At 36.0% G+C, this 22,808-nt stretch overlaps 3 protein-coding genes across 5 annotated transcripts in view; all 3 read right to left on the bottom strand.

The window, feature by feature from the left end:
* LOC134801885 (mitogen-activated protein kinase kinase kinase kinase 5) overlaps nt 1-16,444 on the bottom strand; it is a 59,287-nt gene extending 42,843 nt beyond the window's left edge. The window contains exon 1 of the mRNA XM_063774538.1: nt 16,203-16,444. Within this exon, the coding sequence (XP_063630608.1) occupies nt 16,203-16,313 (111 nt within the window). The 5' untranslated portion in view covers nt 16,314-16,444. The remainder of the gene's footprint in view (nt 1-16,202) is intronic.
* Nucleotides 16,445-17,937: 1,493 nt separating this feature from the next.
* Nucleotides 17,938-22,808, bottom strand: part of LOC134801812 (transmembrane channel-like protein 7) — a 187,556-nt gene continuing 182,685 nt past the window's right edge. For both annotated transcript variants that reach the window (XM_063774434.1, XM_063774435.1), the window contains one exon: nt 17,938-18,002. The gene's annotated coding sequence lies outside the window, so the exon portion shown is untranslated. The remainder of the gene's footprint in view (nt 18,003-22,808) is intronic.
* LOC134801798 (ribosomal protein S6 kinase alpha-5-like) overlaps nt 18,824-22,808 on the bottom strand; it is a 130,040-nt gene continuing 126,055 nt past the window's right edge. For both annotated transcript variants that reach the window (XM_063774399.1, XM_063774400.1), the window contains exon 19: nt 18,824-22,699. In XM_063774399.1, the coding sequence (XP_063630469.1) occupies nt 22,028-22,699 (672 nt within the window). In that variant the 3' untranslated portion in view covers nt 18,824-22,027. The remainder of the gene's footprint in view (nt 22,700-22,808) is intronic.

Here is a 22,808-nt window from a genome sequence, read left to right on the forward strand (position 1 = left end):
ACAGTTATATTATTTAGGTAAACATAAAACACATTTCTAGTGAACACGACACACATCAAGTCATAATTATCATTTACAATTATTTTTTTTCATTAATACGCATTCAAAGTATTTTGAACCAGCAATTTGTATATTTTTAGGGCGATGGTTGACTACATTTGTAAAAATACGGTTGGGTTATCTCTACCTGTACCTATAATTAATAGTAAAAAAAACTGATTTACAAGAGTAGAAGGTATGTGTGGTAAATATATAAATTTGAATCAATAACCAGCTTCTTAATTGATTTACGAGTTTGAGACCTTTTGACGAGCAATTTCCCGTTCAATTTTAAAAACCCGGCGGCTATTTCACTCTTTCCCCGATAAAAAATGTCGTATCATTTATTAAACGATTTCATAAAAGCGCTATAAATAGATGAAAAGGAATTAAAACGCGTTCCCGGCCACTTAAGAGGATGCGATACTTTCGGTCTTCTTCCTTTCTTTGTAATTAAGCTAAAAATACATAACCCGTCCCCGTAGGGGCGTAGAGGGACGGTTACGGGTACGAGCGATCTTGAAGACAATTCAAACTTGCAATTTGATGTCAAAATATATCTAAATAATGTCATTATGTTATTATCCGGGGTGCGAAACTCCTGACTTCGGGCAAACTCGGCTCCGTTCGGCTCAGCATTGCTCCGAGCAATTAGGGTTGGCACCACTTGACGTCCCTTTGCGCGCACGACCACTGATAAGATATTTGGCTTGAATTTTGACAACCTTAAATAGCCGAAAGGGATAGTGCCATATATTAGAAAGGGACAGCATGATTCGTCCCTGAATCGCTGTCAAACTTCGGTTTTGTAGCAACTTAGGAAGTTTTGCTTTCTGTACGGTAGTACTACTTATTCTGTGTTATTATTCGCCCGTGAGTCTCGCTCGCGCCAAATTTTAATTTTAAGCTTATGTTCAACACAATAATGTTATTGTTATGAATAAATAAAGAATAAAGAATATACGTATGTACGAACAATATACGAGCGAAATGCACGCCCGACTGATAACAAAATGAACATCAATAGATATCATTTTGACATTAAGTTAATAAGTTCGAATTTGCTTTCTTAAAGATCTATCAAGGTTCCGTTCCGTATACGTATCGTTTTATTATACACGGTGGCATGACGGTGGCTAACAAGCGTACAGCGTACGGTCCGACTAATGATAAGCTGTCACTGCATGGATTTGCCGAACCTCTAAGTATGTACAGTCACCTGGAATAATATGTTACTCTTCGAAGGCCGCGAAAATATGTGACACGCTCTTATAGCTCTACAAAAAACCGGGCAAGTGCGAGTCGGACTCGCGCACGAAGGGTTCCGTACCATAATGCAAAAAAAAAAAACAAAAAAAAAGCAAAAATAAACGGTCACCCATCCAAATACTGACCACTCCCGACGTTGCTTAACTTTGGTCAAAAATCACGTTTGTTGTATGGGAGCCCCATTTAAATCTTTATTTTATTCTGTTTTTAGTATTTGTTGTTATAGCGGCAACAGAAATACATCATCTGTGAAAATTTCAACTGTCTAGCTATCACGGTTCGTGAGATACAGCCTGGTGACAGACGGACGGACGGACGGACGGACGGACGGACGGACGGACGGACGGACGGACGGACGGACGGACGGACGGACGGACGGACGGACGGACAGCGAAGTCTTAGTAATAGGGTCCCGTTTTACCCTTTGGGTACGGAACCCTAAAAAGATTGTGTCAGGTATTTTTCCGGCCTCCGTAGTGTAAGTAGTGCAACATATTATTGCAGGTGACTGTACCTATAAATACTAGGATAAGTACAAACCATCTGGTTTTGTACTAATTTTGAGCTAAACTGACAAGTCAGTTGGACAAATTGTCAGGGATATAAAAATTTAAAATAAAAATTAAGAAACCAAATGAACGAAATACACATGAATCTTTGCTTTGTACAATATAATGAGGATATTCATTTACTTACCTAATAATATACACACCTAACATTACTTTTCACTCTACTAGTACATAACTTTGAGTAAATTAATTAATTTAAACAAGTAATAATCGTTGTACAACCGTTCAATTAAAGTAATTATAAAAATAATAGAAAATAAACGCACGCGATTTTGAAATAAGTATAAACTTATTATAAAGAAATTCGATCATTTCAGAAAGTGAAATCAAGGTGTTTTCCGTACATGTGTACAGTCACCTGCAATAATATGTTACTCTTCGAAGGCCGCAAAAATATGTGACTCGCTCTTATGGCTCTACAAATAAGATCGTGTCAGATATTTTTGCGGCCTTCATTGTGTAACTTATTACAGGTGACTGTACTAGTAAAGGTATTCCACCTCTCCAATTTCTTTGTCCAATGTGTATTTGCGTCTCACATTAACTTATTAGTGGGAGAGTGACACGCAATGCATTTTGGACCAAGAAATTGGACAGATGGAATACCAACCTAAAAGGCAGTTTACATTTTTACACACTTTTATTTAGCTTCACTGCGTATATCTCTTATGGTGCTTCAAATCTTGTAACTTAAATTTGAACCACTTCCGGGTGTCTGATTGAGCTGAAATTTCGCAAACTTCCATATTCCCGATGACAATGCAATAATATGCTAACATGGAGCTAACAAAATTTGAAGAAAATCCTTTATTTTTACTATGCTGCACCAAAATTGCTGGAAAATTAACGATCCCTGATTATTATATAGACATATTCCAAAAACAGCTCTGTCTGCTCGTCTGTCTGTGCGCCTGAACGTTCGAGCAACGTTCCCGTCTGTAAATATTTGCATTAATGATGATGCAGTCGGAAGGTAGCCAAAGGAACACTTCGATGGAAAAACATAAACACATTGAGTTTAGGCTCATTTGAAAGGTCTCGAGAAGTACTTGCTTGATAGACATGCAAAGGAGAAAAAGTACAGTCGGCAATAAAAGTGTGTAACAAAAGATATTTTTGACGGTTACTTGTTTTCCTTATTATTTGACAATATCGATAGAATCATCATCAGATCAGAGAATTGAAATATGGGACGTCAACTTGTGTCATATAGAAATCACATCCTTGATGTAAACTGCCCCGATAGTTAGACCACTTTCCGTACGATGACATTTCGCGGATGACGGCTCGTCTGCAAGCGTCTGCCGTGACTCATAATATCCGTACTAAAAACAACACTTAAATGACCAATGGGGAACCTTAGGGCTTTGTAATAAGGTATACGAATTGTCAAGTAATGGTGTAAACCATGGCACGGAAGCCCCTTTGATGACTGTGATGACGGTGACGTCACGATGATGCATCATTAATGAGAATAATGAGGTAGGTGAGAAGATCTTACAAAGTTCCCGTCCATTTGATTTACAAGTTATAATTTTGTACCGACTTGGGCAGTCTTGACAGACAATGTAAAGTTGGTCAAGCAGATCTTGTCAGTAGAAAAAGGCGGCAAATTTGAAAAATGTAGGCGCGAAGGGATATCGTCTCATAGAAAATTTGAATTTCGCGCCTTTTACTACTGACAATATTTGCTTGACCATCTATATGTCTACAGCTCTACACAGGGTTGCTGGAGCCACGCCACTTACGCATCTCGTGTGGTTCGGGCTTAAGTCTTACTCACCGTTATCGGCAGTTTGAACATTGTTAAAAGATAAATAGGCTTTCAGGGTCCAACTTCCCTAACGACCGTTACTTACTTACTTACTGCACTGGTTCAGTGACCCAAAAAGGATCTTGGCCTCCGTCACAAGAGAGCCCACTTCACGCCAGTTGGGTATTCCGACAGCGAAAAGGTCTTTTAGGGCTTCGCTACTCCAGCGGTATCTGGGACGGCCAGGCGGACGTTTTCCACCCGAGTGGCACATACGCTCTTCTCGCAGCACGATCCTCTCCCATCCTCTCCAGGTGGCCAAGCCAACGGAGTCGTGTGGCTTTATTCTCGCCAATTATATTGGACACCACAACCAGCTCCTCTAGCTCCCTATTCTTCCTATACCACAGAATAAATAATAGTACTAGGTACAGAAGATTCACTCTCTAACAAAACACGTCTGTTACGATTAGGACAGATATGACCGCTAGGTGGCGACAGCGCCACGCGCGGCTTAAGGCTTGCCACCAAAATTGGTGTGGGACGGATGTACTTGTAGCTACCTGTTGCAAAGCAAGGAAATCGCGGAGTGGGCCTCGCCTGCCTATACGCCTCCAAGTTCCATCCAAGAACGACTGTTACAGGCAACAAAAATGCATTCATTACCTAAGAATAATAATATTTAACAATTTATGTTATGTTTCATATAACGAATTTAGATGATCAGCCATGTCTCGAACATATTTATAGCAGATGGCCACAGCAAGTGCAGTATGTCACAGTGTAGCACGTAAATAGAATACCCTAAAAATATCTCGCTGTTATACGTCGCTTACCGTAAGTGTGTAACTGGGTAAGTAAATAAACAGATTATAATGTAAACTAACTCATTCCAGTGAAAATAAACTTTTGGTATAGATTAGCTCGATAGTTTTTTTTTTCAAACAGCTTGGGTACGGTCACAGATGTCATCTCGTTACATCGTTTGAAAAATACTATAAACAACAGACCACGCCTGCAAATTTGATTTTATTAAAGAAAAATATGCGTTAATTTGGGACTGGTCCTGATTTCTACTGATCAGAAATAAAATGCAAGTTTTATTCTAAATAAACTTAAGAGTCATCTGTAAAAACCGTACATGCGTAGCATTAATTATAAAATTAAGATTCTTGAAACCAGTTTCAAGAAAATGTATAACAATATTATGGAATTAAGAAGATACAATTACATTTGTAATTCACACGCCATTATTTTAGAACCGAGAACGTTGGTCTTGCGTTCACTGTTTGTTATAATTGCAGCTGTGTGACGTCACAGTCGGATACTGTTATTGAAAACAATATTATATTGTAGACTTACTAAATAAAACAGAGCTAAAACTAAACTAAAAATATCAAGAACTCAAAGAATATTACTTGAAACGTTACACAATTAATATATTTACCTAATCATCATTCTCTTGCCATTGTCCCATTCACTTGGGGTCGGCGCAGCATGTCTTTCTCTTCCATACCTCGTCGCCTGTCATCTCATCATTCACTTGATATCGTCTCTCACACACATTATTTACCTACTATTCTCACCTTAAGTGAAAATAGGCAGAATTATTTTATGGAACCTTTGCATTCCAAACATACCAAATGTATTGCCAACTTTGAAAACGAACTCATCTACGAGTATGCCAGTGGTTTCAACGGCCGTCCAGAAACAATGCGCCAAGAAATGTTTTTTGGAACGGACACAGTATTTTTTATTGCATCTTTTTGGCTGCATTTCAGATTGTAGTCTAACCTTATCCTTGGGTTCCCTCTCTTTTGTAATATAATTGGCTATACACCTTCGAAATTACTACAGTCTACACTGCCGTATGAATCTAAAATAACATGGACAAGACTATCTATTTGTACACACACCACGTACAGAAGGTCGGTAGAGCAGGAGTGAAGTTCTTCCTTTCTGAATGTGTCTGAGCGACGTACGTATATAAATACGAGAGTTCTTGTCCTATGACGGTCTTCCCAGTCAATCATTCTCTATATATTCAGTCGATAGATCCAAAATGGAACTAGTGAGACAAGTTTTTATTCTTAGATCTAAATTTTATGTTGACAGTTAGATACTGGATCTATAGGGATATGCGTCCAAACCTAAAACGGCCGTTTTTGTTTTGTGTTCATAGATCGACGAATCCAGCAACATAATAACTAGTTTGATGTATTCAAAAGGTACTTAAATACAAAATACAGTACGCAGCGGCCCCCTCATTTGAATAACTTTCGTTAAATTTAAATAATCACGATTATTTAGCAGTGGCGCTAGTGTGCACGTTGATGGGCTCTTAATATCATTAGGTCTATTCAATTTTATATGCCGGTCTTCCCCGCATTGACGTTAAGCAAGTAGAGTATGCTGTAAGACCAAAAATTTCTTTATTCCGTGAAAATGCTAACATAAAATAACCTAATTTTGAAGCTTGACGATTTTATTACAAAGCAATATTTTAACCATTCTAGGGTAAATATGTTAGTAGCGTCACGTATAGCTTATCTTGATTAGCCTTTTCATAGTTTAAATGAAAAGCTGGTAACTAAAAATATAAAATAGACTCTAAGCCTTTAGCTTATAGTCTAATATTATTTGTTTCACACATTATTTCCTAGTTATTATTGTTTACATTCAAAAAGGGCAGCAGCGGTAATAGTTTTTGTAAACATATTTTAAAGTCTTTTGAAATATTCGTAAGTAAATCGTGACTAATAGTAGTAAATTATATCAAGAGTCAATTAAAATAAGCGAGTGCAAGTGCATTAAAATAGTTGTCATGCATGTTCATAGTGCCTTAGTTTCCGTTTTAAAAACAAACCTATGCATTCCATAATTGCATTCCTTGTGACAGTTGTGACGCAGTTTTGAAGTGATTTCATGAAGCAATTTCATGTGATATTTTCATATACTTGTCAATTACATTTTAACGGCTAAACTGTTTTGATAGTGATTTATTTTATTTAAGCACGCTATTAGGTGGACGGAGGTTCGCAGAGCTTTCATATAACTCGCAAAATATAGTTATTTTGTGTTCTGTGACTGAACTAATACTCACCGGCTTCCATAGATGGTTGAAGAGAAATGCGCCATATAACCACCTTATTTATTGGCTTTATTGCATAAAATATATATCACAATGTATAAATGGCGGATTTACTGCCAAATGGCATTCTCTACAAGTCAACCGTAGGGATATATCAGAAAAAGCCTAACGAATTAGTCCCCACTTTAAATAAATACATACGATTGTTTTCTCCAAGCTAAACCGACCGATTCGTTTCTGGAATACGAAAATACTATATAAATATTAAATCACTTCTCTACTATTTCCAAGTCAAGGTTTACAGTCTTAGTACAATTGAATACTTCAGATGCGCAGTGCATAATTGATTTCCATCGTATTTTCTCGGAAACTTTCGTATTTGTCATGCTACTTCAGTCAACCTCAGTACTTTTTGTACCGAGACTGGCTGAAATAGCAAGACAAGTTCGTACGTTTCCGTGAAAATACGATGGAAAATAATTATGCACTACATCTGTATAGGAAGGTGGGAACGAAACTTGAACTTCAAATCTATTAATTTTGCAGCAACGCTGAACATATGACAACAATACCAACGCGTGTGGTGGCCCTCTACTACTTCGAAATTAAACTGTAATTACATGTAAATAAAGCCGATATTGCCTTGAAATTATTGAGCACACGTGGTCGCGTCATGTTCTGATACAATTTTGTTTATTTCTTGTTAGTTACTGCTGGTATTAAGCTCACAGACTACCAGTACAGTCAGCGTCATATGGTAGGTAGCATCCAAAGTATTCAAATAGTTCGGTGTACCGAATAATTTTTTTGTAATAACTACTTGTCTATCTATAAAATGAAAACAGTTGTAATAAATTGTCAACATCCCTATTGTACGTATCTGTCGCACGACAAAAAAGTCAACTTTTTCAGGCTTGGTATAATATATAGATAGACTATGATATACATGGTCTAAGATCCCACGATCCCGTTTCTATGGTCGACCTTCACCAATCTGTCTGACGGATGAAACTATGAAAATATGAAAGAAAATATGTTCCTGAACATAAAAAAATAGGGTTGCCTAAAGAAATCCGGTCAAGGCTATTTTTAATAAATTAAAAAAAAAAATTTTTTCTTCAAATTTCACCGATTTGTCTGACAAACGAAATAAGTTCCAATGGAAAGTATAGAACTTGTACAACATAAATCAACTAGGTTGCCTATCTTTTTCCGGTCACTATTATGTGGTTGCCATGTTTAAACAGGTGCCTTTTTATCGATAATTGCACTCATCTGACACTTAGAGACCTTTACATCTCTAAGTCAACTTAGGCTAGTAATTATGTGAAGCTATACTGTCTTTTTATGTAACATACGAGCACAAAATGCCGTGTCTTACAGCTACTCGTACATGTTATTACTATTTTAATATTATTATAGGCCGGTAGCTTGAACATGTCATGCTCGCTTAAAAGTCTTTGCTTACGGTGGCGTCGTTGATCGGGTCGCCACTTTCCCGAATGAAGGTTGAGGGAGGCGATGGCTGAGATACGCGTCATACTCGTGAACGGGTGCTGTTTGTGGAGACTGGTCTGTTTAAGCTAACACAAGCTATTATACTTAGTAACTTTATTTTTATTAATTAATTACAGTGAGACGCCTCATTCTGCTCTCGTATGTTTCTTTTCTCTTAATGAATGTATTAATTATACAGGATATTGACTCTTGGAGACCCTATACATCTCTAAGGATAACTTGATAAACTATATAATCTTATAGTTCTGACACCTAGAGACATTTACACCTCTAAATATTATAGTTTTTTTTTGTATTTTGTATCTGTATTTTTTATGTAATTCGACATTAAGAGACCATATACATCTCTTAGTAATTGTAATACGTTAGATTCAATTCTTAGTTTTATTTTATAAAATTGTTGATGTTATTATTTTTGCATGTATGTAAATTCAATGATGACGTGTAAAAGTGCCCTTGTGGCCTATTTGCTGAATAAATGTTGATGTTTGATGTTTGATGTTTGACGCTTGAATTATACATCAAAATGTTGGTAATTTTATTGCGAATACAGTGGCATAGGGTTGCCTGCGAAAATCCGGTCACAAATAAGGGTTGCCAGGCTTTTAAGTAAAATAAGAAGGGAAGACTTTTACCGATAACTCATAAACTGCTTAACCTATCAAGTTTGTTTTAATTTTGTTTGAATGAGTTTTTTAAGCACTATTTTTATGATTTTTTTCATATTTTTTGGATCAATGGTTCAAAAGTTAGAAGGAATACCCGTATTTTGTTCTTTCTAAATTTTTATTTCCAAAACGGTTAACATTATCAACAAATATTGTTTGAGGACCCCTAATTATTTTAAAAGACCTATCCAACGACACCCCACACTGTAGGGTTAAATAAGTAAAAAAAAAATCACGTACCTACATTTTGATTATTTCAAAGCGATTATTTCCGAAAACATTCACTTAATCATAAAATGTTACTCTAAGACCCCTATTTATTTTAAAAGACCTATCTAACGATATCCCACATCGTAGGGTTAAAGTGAAAAAAAAAAAATTAACATACATTTTGTTTCGTAACAAGCGATTTTATTCGAAAATGTTCACTTTATCAAAAAATTTTTATAGAAAACCCCCATTTATTTTCAAAGACCTATCCAACGACACCCCACATTATAGGGTTGAAACGATGTAAAAATATTCACACACGTTTTGTGTCTCTTAAAGCTATTATTTCCAAAAATATTCACTTTATCAAAAAATGTTAGGTAGTAGTTAGATAGGTATTTTAAAATAAATAGGGGTCTTAGAAAAACATTTTTTGATTAAGTGAATGTTTTCGGAAATAATCGCTTTGAAAGAATCAAAATGTACGTGATTTTTTTTTTACCGTTTTAACCCTACAGTGTGGGGTGTCGTTGGATAGGTCTTTAAAAATAAATAGGGGTCTGCAAACAATATTTTTTGATAAAGTTAACCGTTTTGGAAATAATAATTTAGAAAGAACAAAATACGGGTATTCCTTTCCTTCTAACTTTTGAACCATTGATCCAAAAAATATGAAAAAAATCATAAAAATAGTGCTTAAAAAACTCATTCAAACAAACAAACTTGATAGGTTAAGCCGTTTATGAGTTATCGGTAAAAGTCTTCCCTTCTTATTTTACTTAAAAGCCTGGCAACCCTTATTTGTGACCGGATTTTCGCAGGCAACCCTATGCCACTGTATTCGCAATAAAATTACCAACATTTTGATGTATAATTCAAGCGTCAGACAGATGAGTGCAATTATCGATAAAAACGCACCTGTTTAAACATGGCAACCACATAATAGTGACCGGAAAAAGATAGGCAACCTAGTTGATTTATGTTGTACAAGTTCTATACTTTCCATTGGAACTTATTTCGTTTGTCAGACAAATCGGTGAAATTTGAAGAAAAATTTTTTTTTTCAAAAATGTATTTAAAATAGTTTTGACCGGATTTCTTTAGGCAACCCTATTTTTTTATGTTCAGGAACATATTTTCTTTCATATTTTCATAGTTTTATCCGTCAGACAGATTGGTGAAGGTCGGATGTATGGGGGATCTCCTACTAACAGTAGGTGTAGGTAGGCAGGCACGTGATAAGAGCAAATAAGTCAATATTGTAAAAGATAAAAAAAAGATAAAGATTTTTTATTCGTAACGATCTGAAAACATGTACGAACATGTACAGACAACAACAGCAAGAAAATAAGGGAACAATAAGTGATTGATTGATAATAATATCAATGTCATTATTACGTATATAATCTGTGCCCTACGTCACGGTCGAATCTAATTGATAAAACATCAACATATAAACACAGTGTATATATGTGTACATACAGATTAGACATACGCTTATCGACAAAGTAAAAAGAAAACGAATGTTTTTTTCTTTTGTGATTATCTGCGACCTGCGTATTGCTACGAAAACGCACACTTATATTACGACAGGTCCAGACTTAATGAACATAGTTGTAGCTATTGCTAACACAACGGACAAGTCGAGCGCTCAGAGCGCTAGTGTGCGATGATCTTTCCATTGGATGCGAATCTTCACGACATTCTGAGGGTCTACCGCGAACCATGTTCGACCTGTTGCCTCTCTGTCGCACTTGTGAATTCGTACGTAAGTGTGACAGGGAGGCAACACGTCGAACGTGGTTCAGGTAGGCCCTCTGAGGGCCTAATCGTACGTCTACAAACGCCCAACGAAAAGAAAAAATGTATACAGGATGGCTGAAAAGTAACTGAATTCCGGTTTTGGAATTATATTGAGCAACTTTTACTATGGGACCAAGATTTGGCTGTTTCATACATTTTGGCTGGTCCATTTTCTATGGGAGGGTAATTTTTTTTTTTTCGCGATCGGGGTTGGTCCCATAATGAAAGTGGTTCAGTATAATCCGAAAACCTCCCTGGCAACGGGAATGCAGTTATTTTTTAGCCACCGTGTAAAGTTTAGAATTTTTAAGGACACTTTAAACTGGTCCGCCTTGTTTGGTTAAGCGTTAAGAATAACGCAGTGAGTCAGTGTATGAGTCAGACATATAGGCGCATTTAAAAACTACTGTTTGAACTATTCGAACAACAACAATTAACTGACTATCCATGAACCTTGTGTTCTTGCAATAAGGTATACAATCTGTCAGTCTGGACGATGGTACCTTAGAACAATAAGCCATGTATGTATAGTAATTGTCGTGTTCTGATCCTGATCTTTATATGGAATAACACCTAAGTCTTATTGATGAGTTGTGTTTGTGTAAAACAGTGGTGGGCAAAGTACGGCCCGCGGGCAAGGTCCGGCCCGCGAAAGGATTTTATCCGGCCCGCCACCGGTCCTTTGAAAAAATGTGTTATATGACCAGCGATATAACAAAACTACAACTGTGGACTGGTAATCAATGGGCCCCTTAAGAGTGGCACGGTTAACTCCCTCAAAAATGCACGGTGTTGGAGACTGCAGGTAGGGTAAACCCTCCAGTGAATGAACACCCCCCAGTGATTGAACAAAATCACGTTTTTTGTCTAAAATAAGAAATATAGCAATTTCTACCAATTGTCGTATATTTTTACTTATTAACGACTCTATTTCCTATGCAATGGCAACCCGCGATAAATTTATTTTCGATCAGTTTGAATATGACTAGTGTTTGAAGTTTACGTGTTTCTGGTATTGAAGTTTTGTATGTAAAAATTAAATCCCAGATAAGAACAGTGTACGTTTGGAGCAACATATGAAGTGCTTATTTAATGTTTACCTGTACAAATTTACGTTTTTTGGTTAGATTAAGAGTTAAACCTTCAATAAATGTACAGTTTGTCAGCGTATTATGTGATTAAGTCTTTATTTTTTATAGTTCCATTACTGGCTTATCAAATGTTCTCAAACCAGTAAATGAACGGTGTGTTCATTTACTGGTGTCGTCTAGATATAATTTTTTTTCTAAATTTATATGTAAACGAAATGGTATTTAGCTTGTTTTTTGTGATTCTGCATAGAAAACGATTCTGATTCTTTCAGCCAGTATTGGAACAAACCAAATTTCTATAGTCCATTTACTAGATTTTTCATGCCTATGTATGAACAATACAAAATTTGGCATGTTCATTTATTAGATTTCTACTAATTCTATGTATGAACACTGTAACCACGAACAATGCAATAACAAGTTTATTATTTTAAGCATTATTTGCTGAGCCTGACCTTTTTACATCAAAATATGCACGTTATTTCTTGATTTCAAGATTTATTCTCTTTTTATTATTAATATGTAACAGGTTTCTGTGTTATATGTGAAAAACCATCATTTTATTACATTCTAATATGTTTGAATTAAATATGGAGGGGATATAAAGATATTACCGCTTTCGCTATACCTACTAAAATAGAGCTGGAAACAGTTTTTGTGTTAAAAATGATTTTTTAATGCTGATTAAAAATATCTAAATAATGTTCATTCACTGGGTTTTGTGGTGTTCATTCACTGGATTTTATGTTCATTCATTAGGTTTTTGGGTAGTTTTTGATAAATTTTGCTATTACTCAAAAACTATAAAAGTAATAAATAATCGCAGAAATTACTTTCTTATTTATTAAATGAGGATTCATTAAATTGCAATTCATTATTCCAATTATTAATGAATGCTGAGAAATGATTTTTCAAACTTGGAAAATTGCTTAAGTGTTCATTCACTGGAGGTCTTACCCTATGTATTCCTTAGCACAAGGAATTGCGAACATTGACCCGTTCCTGTTGACTGTTCCTATCTCTATTGCACGCACGTAATTATATTGCTGTCCCGCCCATGATGGTTTACGGTTTAAGAATTTATTTCTCCAAAAGAATATTATAATTCACTTACATAGAGAAATACAAACAAACATTATACACGGTGTAACATGAGTAAACCGAATAATTTTAACAGCGTATTCCTGATCATATTTAGAGACAAAAATGTCCTATAAACTTTTTTTTAAAAACGCCTAGTTTCAGAGATAATGTTAATTTAAAAATAAACAAGTTTTTGTTGTTACATAATGTAAAAGGCTTTTTTGATGGTAATGTTGCTGCTATGGGACGTAGTCTAAATATCCTTATTGATAGATGTCAAAAAGTGCAAATACCACTTTGCAAAAAGAAGGTATTGCGAAAAAAAAATGTAAAAATCAATTTTAAGTAACAAGTTCACAAATAACATTTATATATTATGTACAAATACATTAAAAAAATTGAAAAAAAAACAAAACAAAAAAAATTTTTTTTTGGCGAAATTGACCTAAACTCATATTACATTTTTTCTTTCTTTTGACCTCAGAAATGCGTGGTTAAAATTATTCGGTTTCCTCATGTTACACCGTGTATACATTATTTACAGAGTGCACGAATGGCCTAAAATATACACGATATAGCAACAATGGTACCTACTATTAAGCAAAGATGAGTTTCAATATGATATAAATATAATTCATATAATCAATACATATATACATATGTATATTTATATTTTAGTACATGCATCAATGTAAACACGGACATTAACATGCAGTGATAATGTGCCGTATCAAGGTTGGTAGGATTAGCATAATCCAGGTTTCCTTACGGCCGTGTGCTTACGCGGTGTGATGTACAAATGTATTTTATTACGAAAGGCATAAAAGCCAAAACGTAATGCCATCAACATTTAGTTTAGGTTTTTTTAAGACACATTTTATTCCCAGGTAATTATGATATATTAATCATTAATCATGATAAAATAGAGAGAATTTTTAAAATATACAGGGTGGCTAAAAAATAAGTGCATTCCCGTTGCCAGGGAGGTTTTAGGATTATACTGAGCAACTTTTACCATGGGACCAACCTCGAAATCGCGAAAAAAAATTTGGCTATTTCAGACATTTTGGCTGGTCTATTTTCTATGGGAGGGTAATAATTTTTCGCGATTTCGGGGTTGGTCCCATAGTAAAAGTTGCTCAGTATATTCCCAAAACCTCCCTGGCAACGGGAATGCACCCTAAATATACAGGTTTACTTATATTGATTTGTTTCAAATTTAAATCCGTGTTTGCTCTCGGAACATATAGAATATTTGTTCAAATAGATGAAGACATGATGATGAAGCTAAATTGAAAGCATCTTAAACTGTTTTGTAAAGTCTATTCTTATAATAAAGATTATTAGAATAAACCTTCAGTTATAAGCTGTAAAGTTATTCATAATAGTGTAATCATTGCTTCAGACTTCTTCACATGTGTTGCTTAAGGCCTTGGCAATAATTGTGATTTCAGGCAACACTCACTAATTAGGTATTTAGGTTAATTAGCAATGTTTAACAAGATTCAAAAGATTTCAGCCTTTAAACTGTAATATCCACTAAGGAAAGATAAGTTTCATTTTAAATAAGTATCAACATGGAAATCAATTTTATAGTCCAACAAGAAATTGTAGAAAATTATTGAGGGTGCCACTTCCTACGTTAACTGTCACATTTTTGACGTTAAATACTTAAATATGGCAACAATTTTTATGGAATTTTTTAGTTCCATTTTATTTAATTTCTACTATTTTATGTTGCACTATAATAAGAAATGTGATTTACCCATTTTAATATATTTAATTTTTTAGGTTGATCCAGTAAGGAAATACTGTGGTAAATAATTTGAGGTAATAGAGGGGTATATAAACACTGCTAGATTTCACATGACCAAGCATAACTTTTTGTTCCATTGTTAACAGATGTACAGACACATATATGACACTTTAATGTGGTCAATTTAATTCTCATTGATGTAATTTAAACATCATTAGTACAATGCAACTCTGAACCATCTAGACTTGCAAAAATGACCTGCTAGTTTTGTAAGCTAAAGAGAAATACGCAATTTGTAAAAAATTTCAACAAACTTGTTCAGTTTTTGCACAATAGCCACAAGTCCCAATGATGAGTGTTTAGTGTTAAAAGTTTTTGGCAAAATTTTTATTTTTGGTACAAGCTTTTATTGCTGACTGTACTTTTCTTTCCACAGGCAACTATGTAATACTAATTTAGTTTGCATGTTGCAGTTCAAACACAATTAGTTTGCATTGTTTTATCAGAGTTCCCATGGCCACCTCCTGTCTCCATCATCAGATCAGATAGATAGATAGATAGTTTATTCCATAACAATTTTACAATCATGTCGGAAATATCACAAGTGAAATTTAACTTACGAGCTACTAAATTAAGCACAGTTTTATAAACAACATGCAACGCCATGTCATCATAAAATATGATAACATTTTTAAGCAAATAAATTATGTGGGCCTATATAGAGCCATTAATGCCATTATCCACCACTTCTGAAGAACTATTAATCTTTCATGTGTGTGGTGGTCAAAAATTGTTCTCGAAAAAATGGTAAAATACAAAAAAATTGGCCAGGATCCTTTTACAAACAAGAAGTTAAGACTGGCAAGGGGCTGTCCATAAATTACGTCATCGATTCTTGACGATTTTGGACCCCCCCCCCTAAAATCATCCAAAAATAATGCTTCGAATGACCCCGTTTCCTCCTACGTCATGCTACCATCATCCGATGTCCAGACCCCCCCCCCCCCTAATTTGAAATGACGTAATTTATGAATAGCCCCCAAGCTAAACTATTAATCTGTGAGACAATTGAGAAAATAATAAGAAGAAGATTAGTAATCAATTCTTACGCGTCCCAGGACGAGAACTGTACTTGTTTTTCATTGAAAACAAACGATTAAAATAAATACCTACGATTTCTTTTTCAAATCAGCTGTGGCAACAATGAAATGAGACATGCAAAGCAAAAATAATGTATGAATAAGACTAATTAATCGAGTTTAATAACTCGAGTCTATTTGTGTGTAAAAGGTAGAACAAAGCTTCCTAAATGGTTCAAAAGAGATATATTCAAGTTTAATAGTAGTCCGTACCTTGTAAACGTCCCCATAGGTGCCAGAACCAATCCTTTGAATGAGCTCGTATTCATCCTGCGGGTTCCGTCGCGATATATCCGAGCTCAACACACCACCACTATGCGCCATAATCACTAACAGACACTATTCTAACATTTATTCACACTTTCATCTCATTATTCACATAATATTATCACAAAACTCCGGGATATTAATTATTTTTGTTACACAAACTCCGACATCGACATCGTCTGACGTTTGCCACTCTGCCAATTTGCTTTTCACGTCATTTCTGAAATGGCAACATTTTTTATAAGTAACTTTAAAAAGATATTATAAAATTCCTTTTTTTAACCAATTTTCTACAAGATTTTATAAAACATTTTTTTAAATGATAGAATATATAATTAAAAATAATGCAACTTACTGCACATAGGATGTTTGTACATATCGGCGAATCGTAACTTTATGTTTATAGGACATCACTAGTAAAGCTCATTGCACACGCGCGGATTTTAATGCGGATAGCAATTGAGTATTGTACACATTGTATAGGTTGTATTGATAGAAATGTTTAAATACTTTAATTTAATCGAAACTATATTCATTCTTAACCTTTTGAAAGTCAGGCGGCGAAGGAATATGACGTGCCCCGGACGCCAGTCGTTCGCGATTATTTAAGCGAAATTAGTTCAATTTCGCTTAAATAATTACGGAGTCCCAGGTAAGTCTCTATTGCATTGGCGGCTGACGGCTGTGGCAGTGTGGCCGATGTTAGCGTCCTTGGCAAGACTTTTCGATGACGGCTACAGCCGTCTGTGGCGGTCAAAAGGTTAACATAGTGTTATATACTCTGGCACAGCCACTTTCTCAGTAGAAAAAGGTGGCAAATTTAAAAAATGTAGGCGCGAAAGGTTGATCAATATTATTATACTCATTGGGGTTGATCTCTCATAGAAAATTTGAATTGGCGCCTTTTTCTGCTGACAAGTAGTAGTGGAGTAAACTCCAATCAAGGAGGTAAGTACTTCAGGGGCAAACTCCCGAGACATAATTAGTCCTGACTTACTCGCTCTCCTACACCTTTCACTCACACACACCCACACACACACACACACATACACACACACGCACACGCACGCACACACACACACACACACATATACACACCCTAAAAGCATAAGCCTTATCAGCTTATCACCCTCTCTCACACATCATTTTAACTAGGTTTAGTTACTGTTACCTACTCTTTGTAAGCCCCAAGATACAGGCTCAGCCTAGTTTGGGGCTTACCGGACACCTTTGTGCATGTGTATTTTATTATAAATAAAAATTATTCTATTCTATTCTATTCTATAATAAATGGGCGGCATAACGTTGGCTCAATGCTTTTCCTCCTGAGAACAATCACAGGATGTAGAGTGTAGACTTGAAGATAATCTAGCCATTGGCTCTTTTAAACCACAAAAATGTAACAATCACTAGAATCTACTTTACCAAAGATATTCTGATGAGAGTGATGAGCGATGTGATGACCTGCCTAATACTTCATCAAAACGATTTAACCCTTTTGGATGAAATTTGGCATCTAGAAAACTTAAACCTTGGCAATATATAGATGGTCAAGCAAATCTTGTCAGTAGAAAAAGGCGCGAAATTCAAATTTTCTATGGGACGATATCCTTTCGCGCCTACATTTTTCAAATTTGCCGCCTTTTTCTACTGACAAGATCTGCTTGACCCAGTATATCGTCCCATAGAAAATTTGAATTTCGCGCATTTTTCTACTGACAAGATTTGCTTGACCATCTATACTTACTAGGGGCTGTCCATAAATTACGTCATCGATTTTTGACGATTTTTGACCCCCCCCCCCTATAATCATCCAAAAATCATGCTTCAAATGACCCCATTTCCTCCTACTTCATGCTACCGTCATCCGATGTCCAGACCCCCCCCCCCCCTAATTTGAAATGACGTAATTTATGAATAGCCCCCTATACTCTTTGACCCTGGCAAGCCTTGGTGATATAACAGGCTGACTTTATTTAAAAAAAATAACCACTTCATAGGATTTTACCCAACCTATATTCTCTTGATGTAAAGCCGCCAATATACATAACAGCTGTATTTGCCCAAATATTTATGCTTCCTTATAGTGAAAAGAAAGAGGAACATAAACATATGTACGCAAAGGTACGGTGAGAGGGCCCGAAGTAGCGCCATAGAAAGATTTTGAATACTTTTAGCGTAGCTTATCGATATTTAGGGCAAACTACACTATTGTCATCAGTGGCCTATTTTATAAAGCTACAAATTACAATTTACAAGCGGAAGTCTCGTTCTAACACAGGGTTAGAAAGAGACTTCCGCTTGTAAATTGTAACTTGTAGCTTTATAAAATAGGCCACAGGTCAACACCCCACCACTGGTTGGCGCCGCCAAAATGTTTATAAGCAAGCAGGGGCCTATTGCATAATATAATACTATTAGTGTTTTTGTATGTAAAATCACTAATAGTATTAGCTGGTATTTTATTAATTTTATTATGCAATAGGCCCCAGGTCCTACAAAAATAGGTGCCATTGACTGATACTAAGTACCAACATCGAAGTAGAAAGGTAATTGAAACAACATAGTTAATGTTAAAATGGTATATTATTACAATCAAATATCTCCGTCCGGCATAGTGTAACATTTTACAAAATTTGTCTGTCGCCGACTTCAATAGTAACCTCTAACTTTGTTATAAAATTATATAATCTTTTGGTACATTCCATTAAGTGCACTTTAACACGTTACGATAGTGACGTAAAGGCTATCTTTTACATTTTAAGCTGTGGAAATTAAATTTCCTAAAACGAAAATTCGTTAGTTCGGCACTGATTTATAATTATGCGTTTTCTGGGTGGTTTTACACGAACTTTGCGAATTATGCTCGTAACATTTAGCCGCCATGACAGTATTGATATTTTCTTTCAATATTATTTTACTAAAAAAGAAACTGTTACAATGACACAAATTGTTCAATTTAGATTTATTTGGGTAAAAGATATTACTTCGCATTTAAACCGCATTGTACTTGTAAAAACACCCGTACATTGATATTCTTCTGACTAAAAGTAAAAATAAATTTAATGTCAACAATATAATTCATCTTACATGGTACTCATCACGTTGGTCTTCGATTTCCTTAAAAACAAAAAAGATATTTGAAATCCAGTGCGATAATTAATGCAAATAAAGTTCCTTATGTCCCATGTACTTATTTTTCTCACTATTGTTGTAAAAAAACATATATAAATATCACGAAGCAAGCAATTTGACTTTAAAGGTTTATTGATTTAGATTTCGCATAAGAAAATATAATTATTATGTTGGCAGAACTGAATTTCGTTATAATTATCACTAAGCCACGCCTCCCAATGATATGCCGCGGGCCCCTCGTATTGAGATTATTCTTTATAATTTAAATTTATATAATTAATTCTTCCACCGATTTTGTACTAAATGCTAAATTATTTACAATGAAATAATCAAAACAATAGTTTTATTTGGTAGAAGCCCTTAAAACGAGAAGGAAAAGTTTTACAAATTCATTGAATTCAATAACGCAATCGTAGCGGGCGCCCCAAGCATGCTTTGGCACGAACCGCGCAGCATTACTTACTCGTAGTTCGCTCGTACACTTACAGAAAAAATGGAAGATAAACAATACTCCAAACAAACTGCTATTACATTATTTCGAAACACATTTACAAATTTAACCTATTAAATCTAGTTCCCAAACAAATATACACAAACAACCAAAGTTCGTCTTATGGAAAGAGATCTGTTCAATGTAGTATCTGCGCGGCGCCAAGGCGCGATATGGCGCTCCATGGCGCTATATGGCGTTGCATGGCGCTATATGGCGCTGCATGGCGCTATATGGCGTTGCATGGCGCTATATGGCGCTCCATGGCGCTATATGGCGCTCCATGGCGCTATATGGCGCGGCGTGGCGCCTTGTGGCGTTGCATGGCGCAACATGGCGTCGCGGCGCGACGATGCAAACAAAATACAGATAGGACTCGTATATTCCAACTATGGGCCAAGTGCGCACTCACACACAAAATTACCTATTTATTATTATATTACCTACTGAAATACATAATAACCAACATCAAAGAATTAACTCTAATGGTAATAATAAGGAAAAAAGGTATCGTAAATATTTTAAAGTAACATTAAATAGAGGGATTAAAAAATAAAAACAGGTTCTATTCTTTATCGAACTAGGGTGGAGCTAACTACGATATAACTTACTCGCCAATAAATAATTTCATCCCATCACTACGCTGAGCAAAGCGCCTGTTTTTATTCCATCACTATTCTGTCGATATTTGGAGTGGGAGGTTAGGGGGCGCTAGTGGCCTGCCTTACACTGGCAACATTCTACTTTATAAAAAAAAATCATATAAATTGAGTACTACAAAGTACATTTATGCGGATTTATTCACGATTCATTTACGTTTGATCAAGAAACCAACTTACCTTTGTTAGAATGAGAAGTGTATCTCCATCTCATTCTAGCAATGACAAATATATTTAACTTTATTTCGATACAAATCTAAGTCGATCACAAACAGCGATTTATTACAAGTTTTGTAGACTTGAAATCGTGTTCTCTAGAACAGTGTTTGTCAACCTTTTTCATGAACCGACCCGTTTTAGTAAAGGTGGTATTCTAACTGTCCAATTTCTTTGTCTAATGCCATTGCATCTCACTCTCTCATTAAGCAAAATGTCAGACGCAATACACATTGGACAAATCTATTTGGACAGATGGAATACCACCCTAAGGAAGAAAATACAAGAATCGAAATAATAAATAAGATAAAATATAAAAAAAGTTAAGTCTGAGAAGTGTAAAGTTACTATCTTAACGGAAAAGAAATTGCCAGAAATTAAAGGTCAGATTCGATATTGCTGTCTTGAAAACATTTTTCTTAATTCACGAATGCTGTCTGTGTAAGGCTAAAGTAAGGACGCTAACCACGAAGAATGTCGTACATTGACCCGCCTGTTTCTATCCCCATCGCACGCGCATAATTATATTGCTGTCCTGCTCGCACGGTGGCATTGACCGCCGGCATCATCAGTCCAGCATACGCGCGTGCGATAGAGATAGGAATAGGCCGGTCAATGTACGAAATTCTTCCTGCTTAGCGTCCTTACTATATCATAACTGTTCACGCGATTCTACGCACTGCAAATATTATTGTTTGATCAGCCAATCGCGGCAGCGGAAAGTTACTAAGGCTACATGTGACGTTCCACGGGTAAAGGTACCTTATGGCGTCGCGTAGGACCGCATATCTCCCCAGTTAAGCTGTAAGTAAGATTTATTTCAAAGTTACTTTCAGCTGTACATCGGCTGAACATTTTTACAGTGCGAGACTCGCGGCCAGTTATACTAGCTCAGCCCTGTTACACTATTGTAGGCCAAACACTAAGACTCCAGCTTACCTTGTAAACCTTATATTAAATCTCATAAGGTCTACAATACAGGTTGAAGTTTTAATCACTAGCCATACTCTGCGTAGTGACCTTATAGGAGTTATAGGTCACTAAACAACTGTTATTATGGGACCAATGCCGAATACTCGAAAAAAAAATTAGCTGTTGTCATACATTCCGGCTGACGTGATGCTGCTGATTTGTATGGGACAGCCAAATATTTATTTCGATTTTTGCATTGCTCCCATAATAAAAGTAGTTCAGTTTAAAGTCTAGGCTAGTGATTAAAATTTCACCCTGTATAGCTGGAAAGTTTAGCGTGCACCTATAGTATCCAACATTCACCTCCTGTTGGCTCGAGAGCGCGTGGCTCGGACGGTAGGTTTAGCTTTACTCGCTTTGGCTTTACGCGTCCTCTTAGTAGAGTTACTTTCTGACGACTCGACTCTCTTATCCGACTCGAAGGAGAAGGCCGGCACGATGGTTTTGACCTGAGAGGGAGACAGACTGACCTCTAGCCGTCTCATTCTGGAGCGTGTCATTCTGATGTTAGTTTGTTGAACGTCTATTTTTAAGGGTGTTATCTTCTTCCGCCGCGCGATTTTTCTAGTAGCCTCTTTTTCAACGCTATTTTTGGATTGTCTCCCATTTTGTCCTTTTTCTCTAAGCACTGGCTTGGAACTGGCCATCTCATCGTATTTCCGTTTCCTAGTGACTCTTGTTACTGCTTTCTCATTCTCTATGGATTCTTTAGGTCTGCTAGGGCTCGGTTTGTCCTTGCTACGCAGCTCCCTAGTATTTGTTCCTTCTTTAGGTTTAGGTTCAGGTTTGTCTACTTTTCTACGTTTCCTCGGTACTGGTGAGGTGGGCTCCTTGGCTTTCTTGGCGCGACTAGTCTTGGGGAAGGCGACTTCTGTGCCGTCGAGGCCCTGGCTGCTCTCGATGTAGATGTAATCGTCTAGTTTTGATCTGGATTTGGAGTATGTTTTTTCTACAGGTTTGACGCTCGGTACCTAGAAAAGAAAAGAAACGGATAAAATTAGGAAAATAAGATTATAATTAAAGTAAACTCTAGTAATGACGTACAAAAATTGGGGTCATAGAATGTACTTTATAAAATTT

The sequence above is a fragment of the Cydia splendana genome, chromosome 23, assembly GCF_910591565.1.
Source record: "Cydia splendana chromosome 23, ilCydSple1.2, whole genome shotgun sequence".
Classification (NCBI taxonomy): domain Eukaryota; kingdom Metazoa; phylum Arthropoda; class Insecta; order Lepidoptera; family Tortricidae; genus Cydia; species Cydia splendana.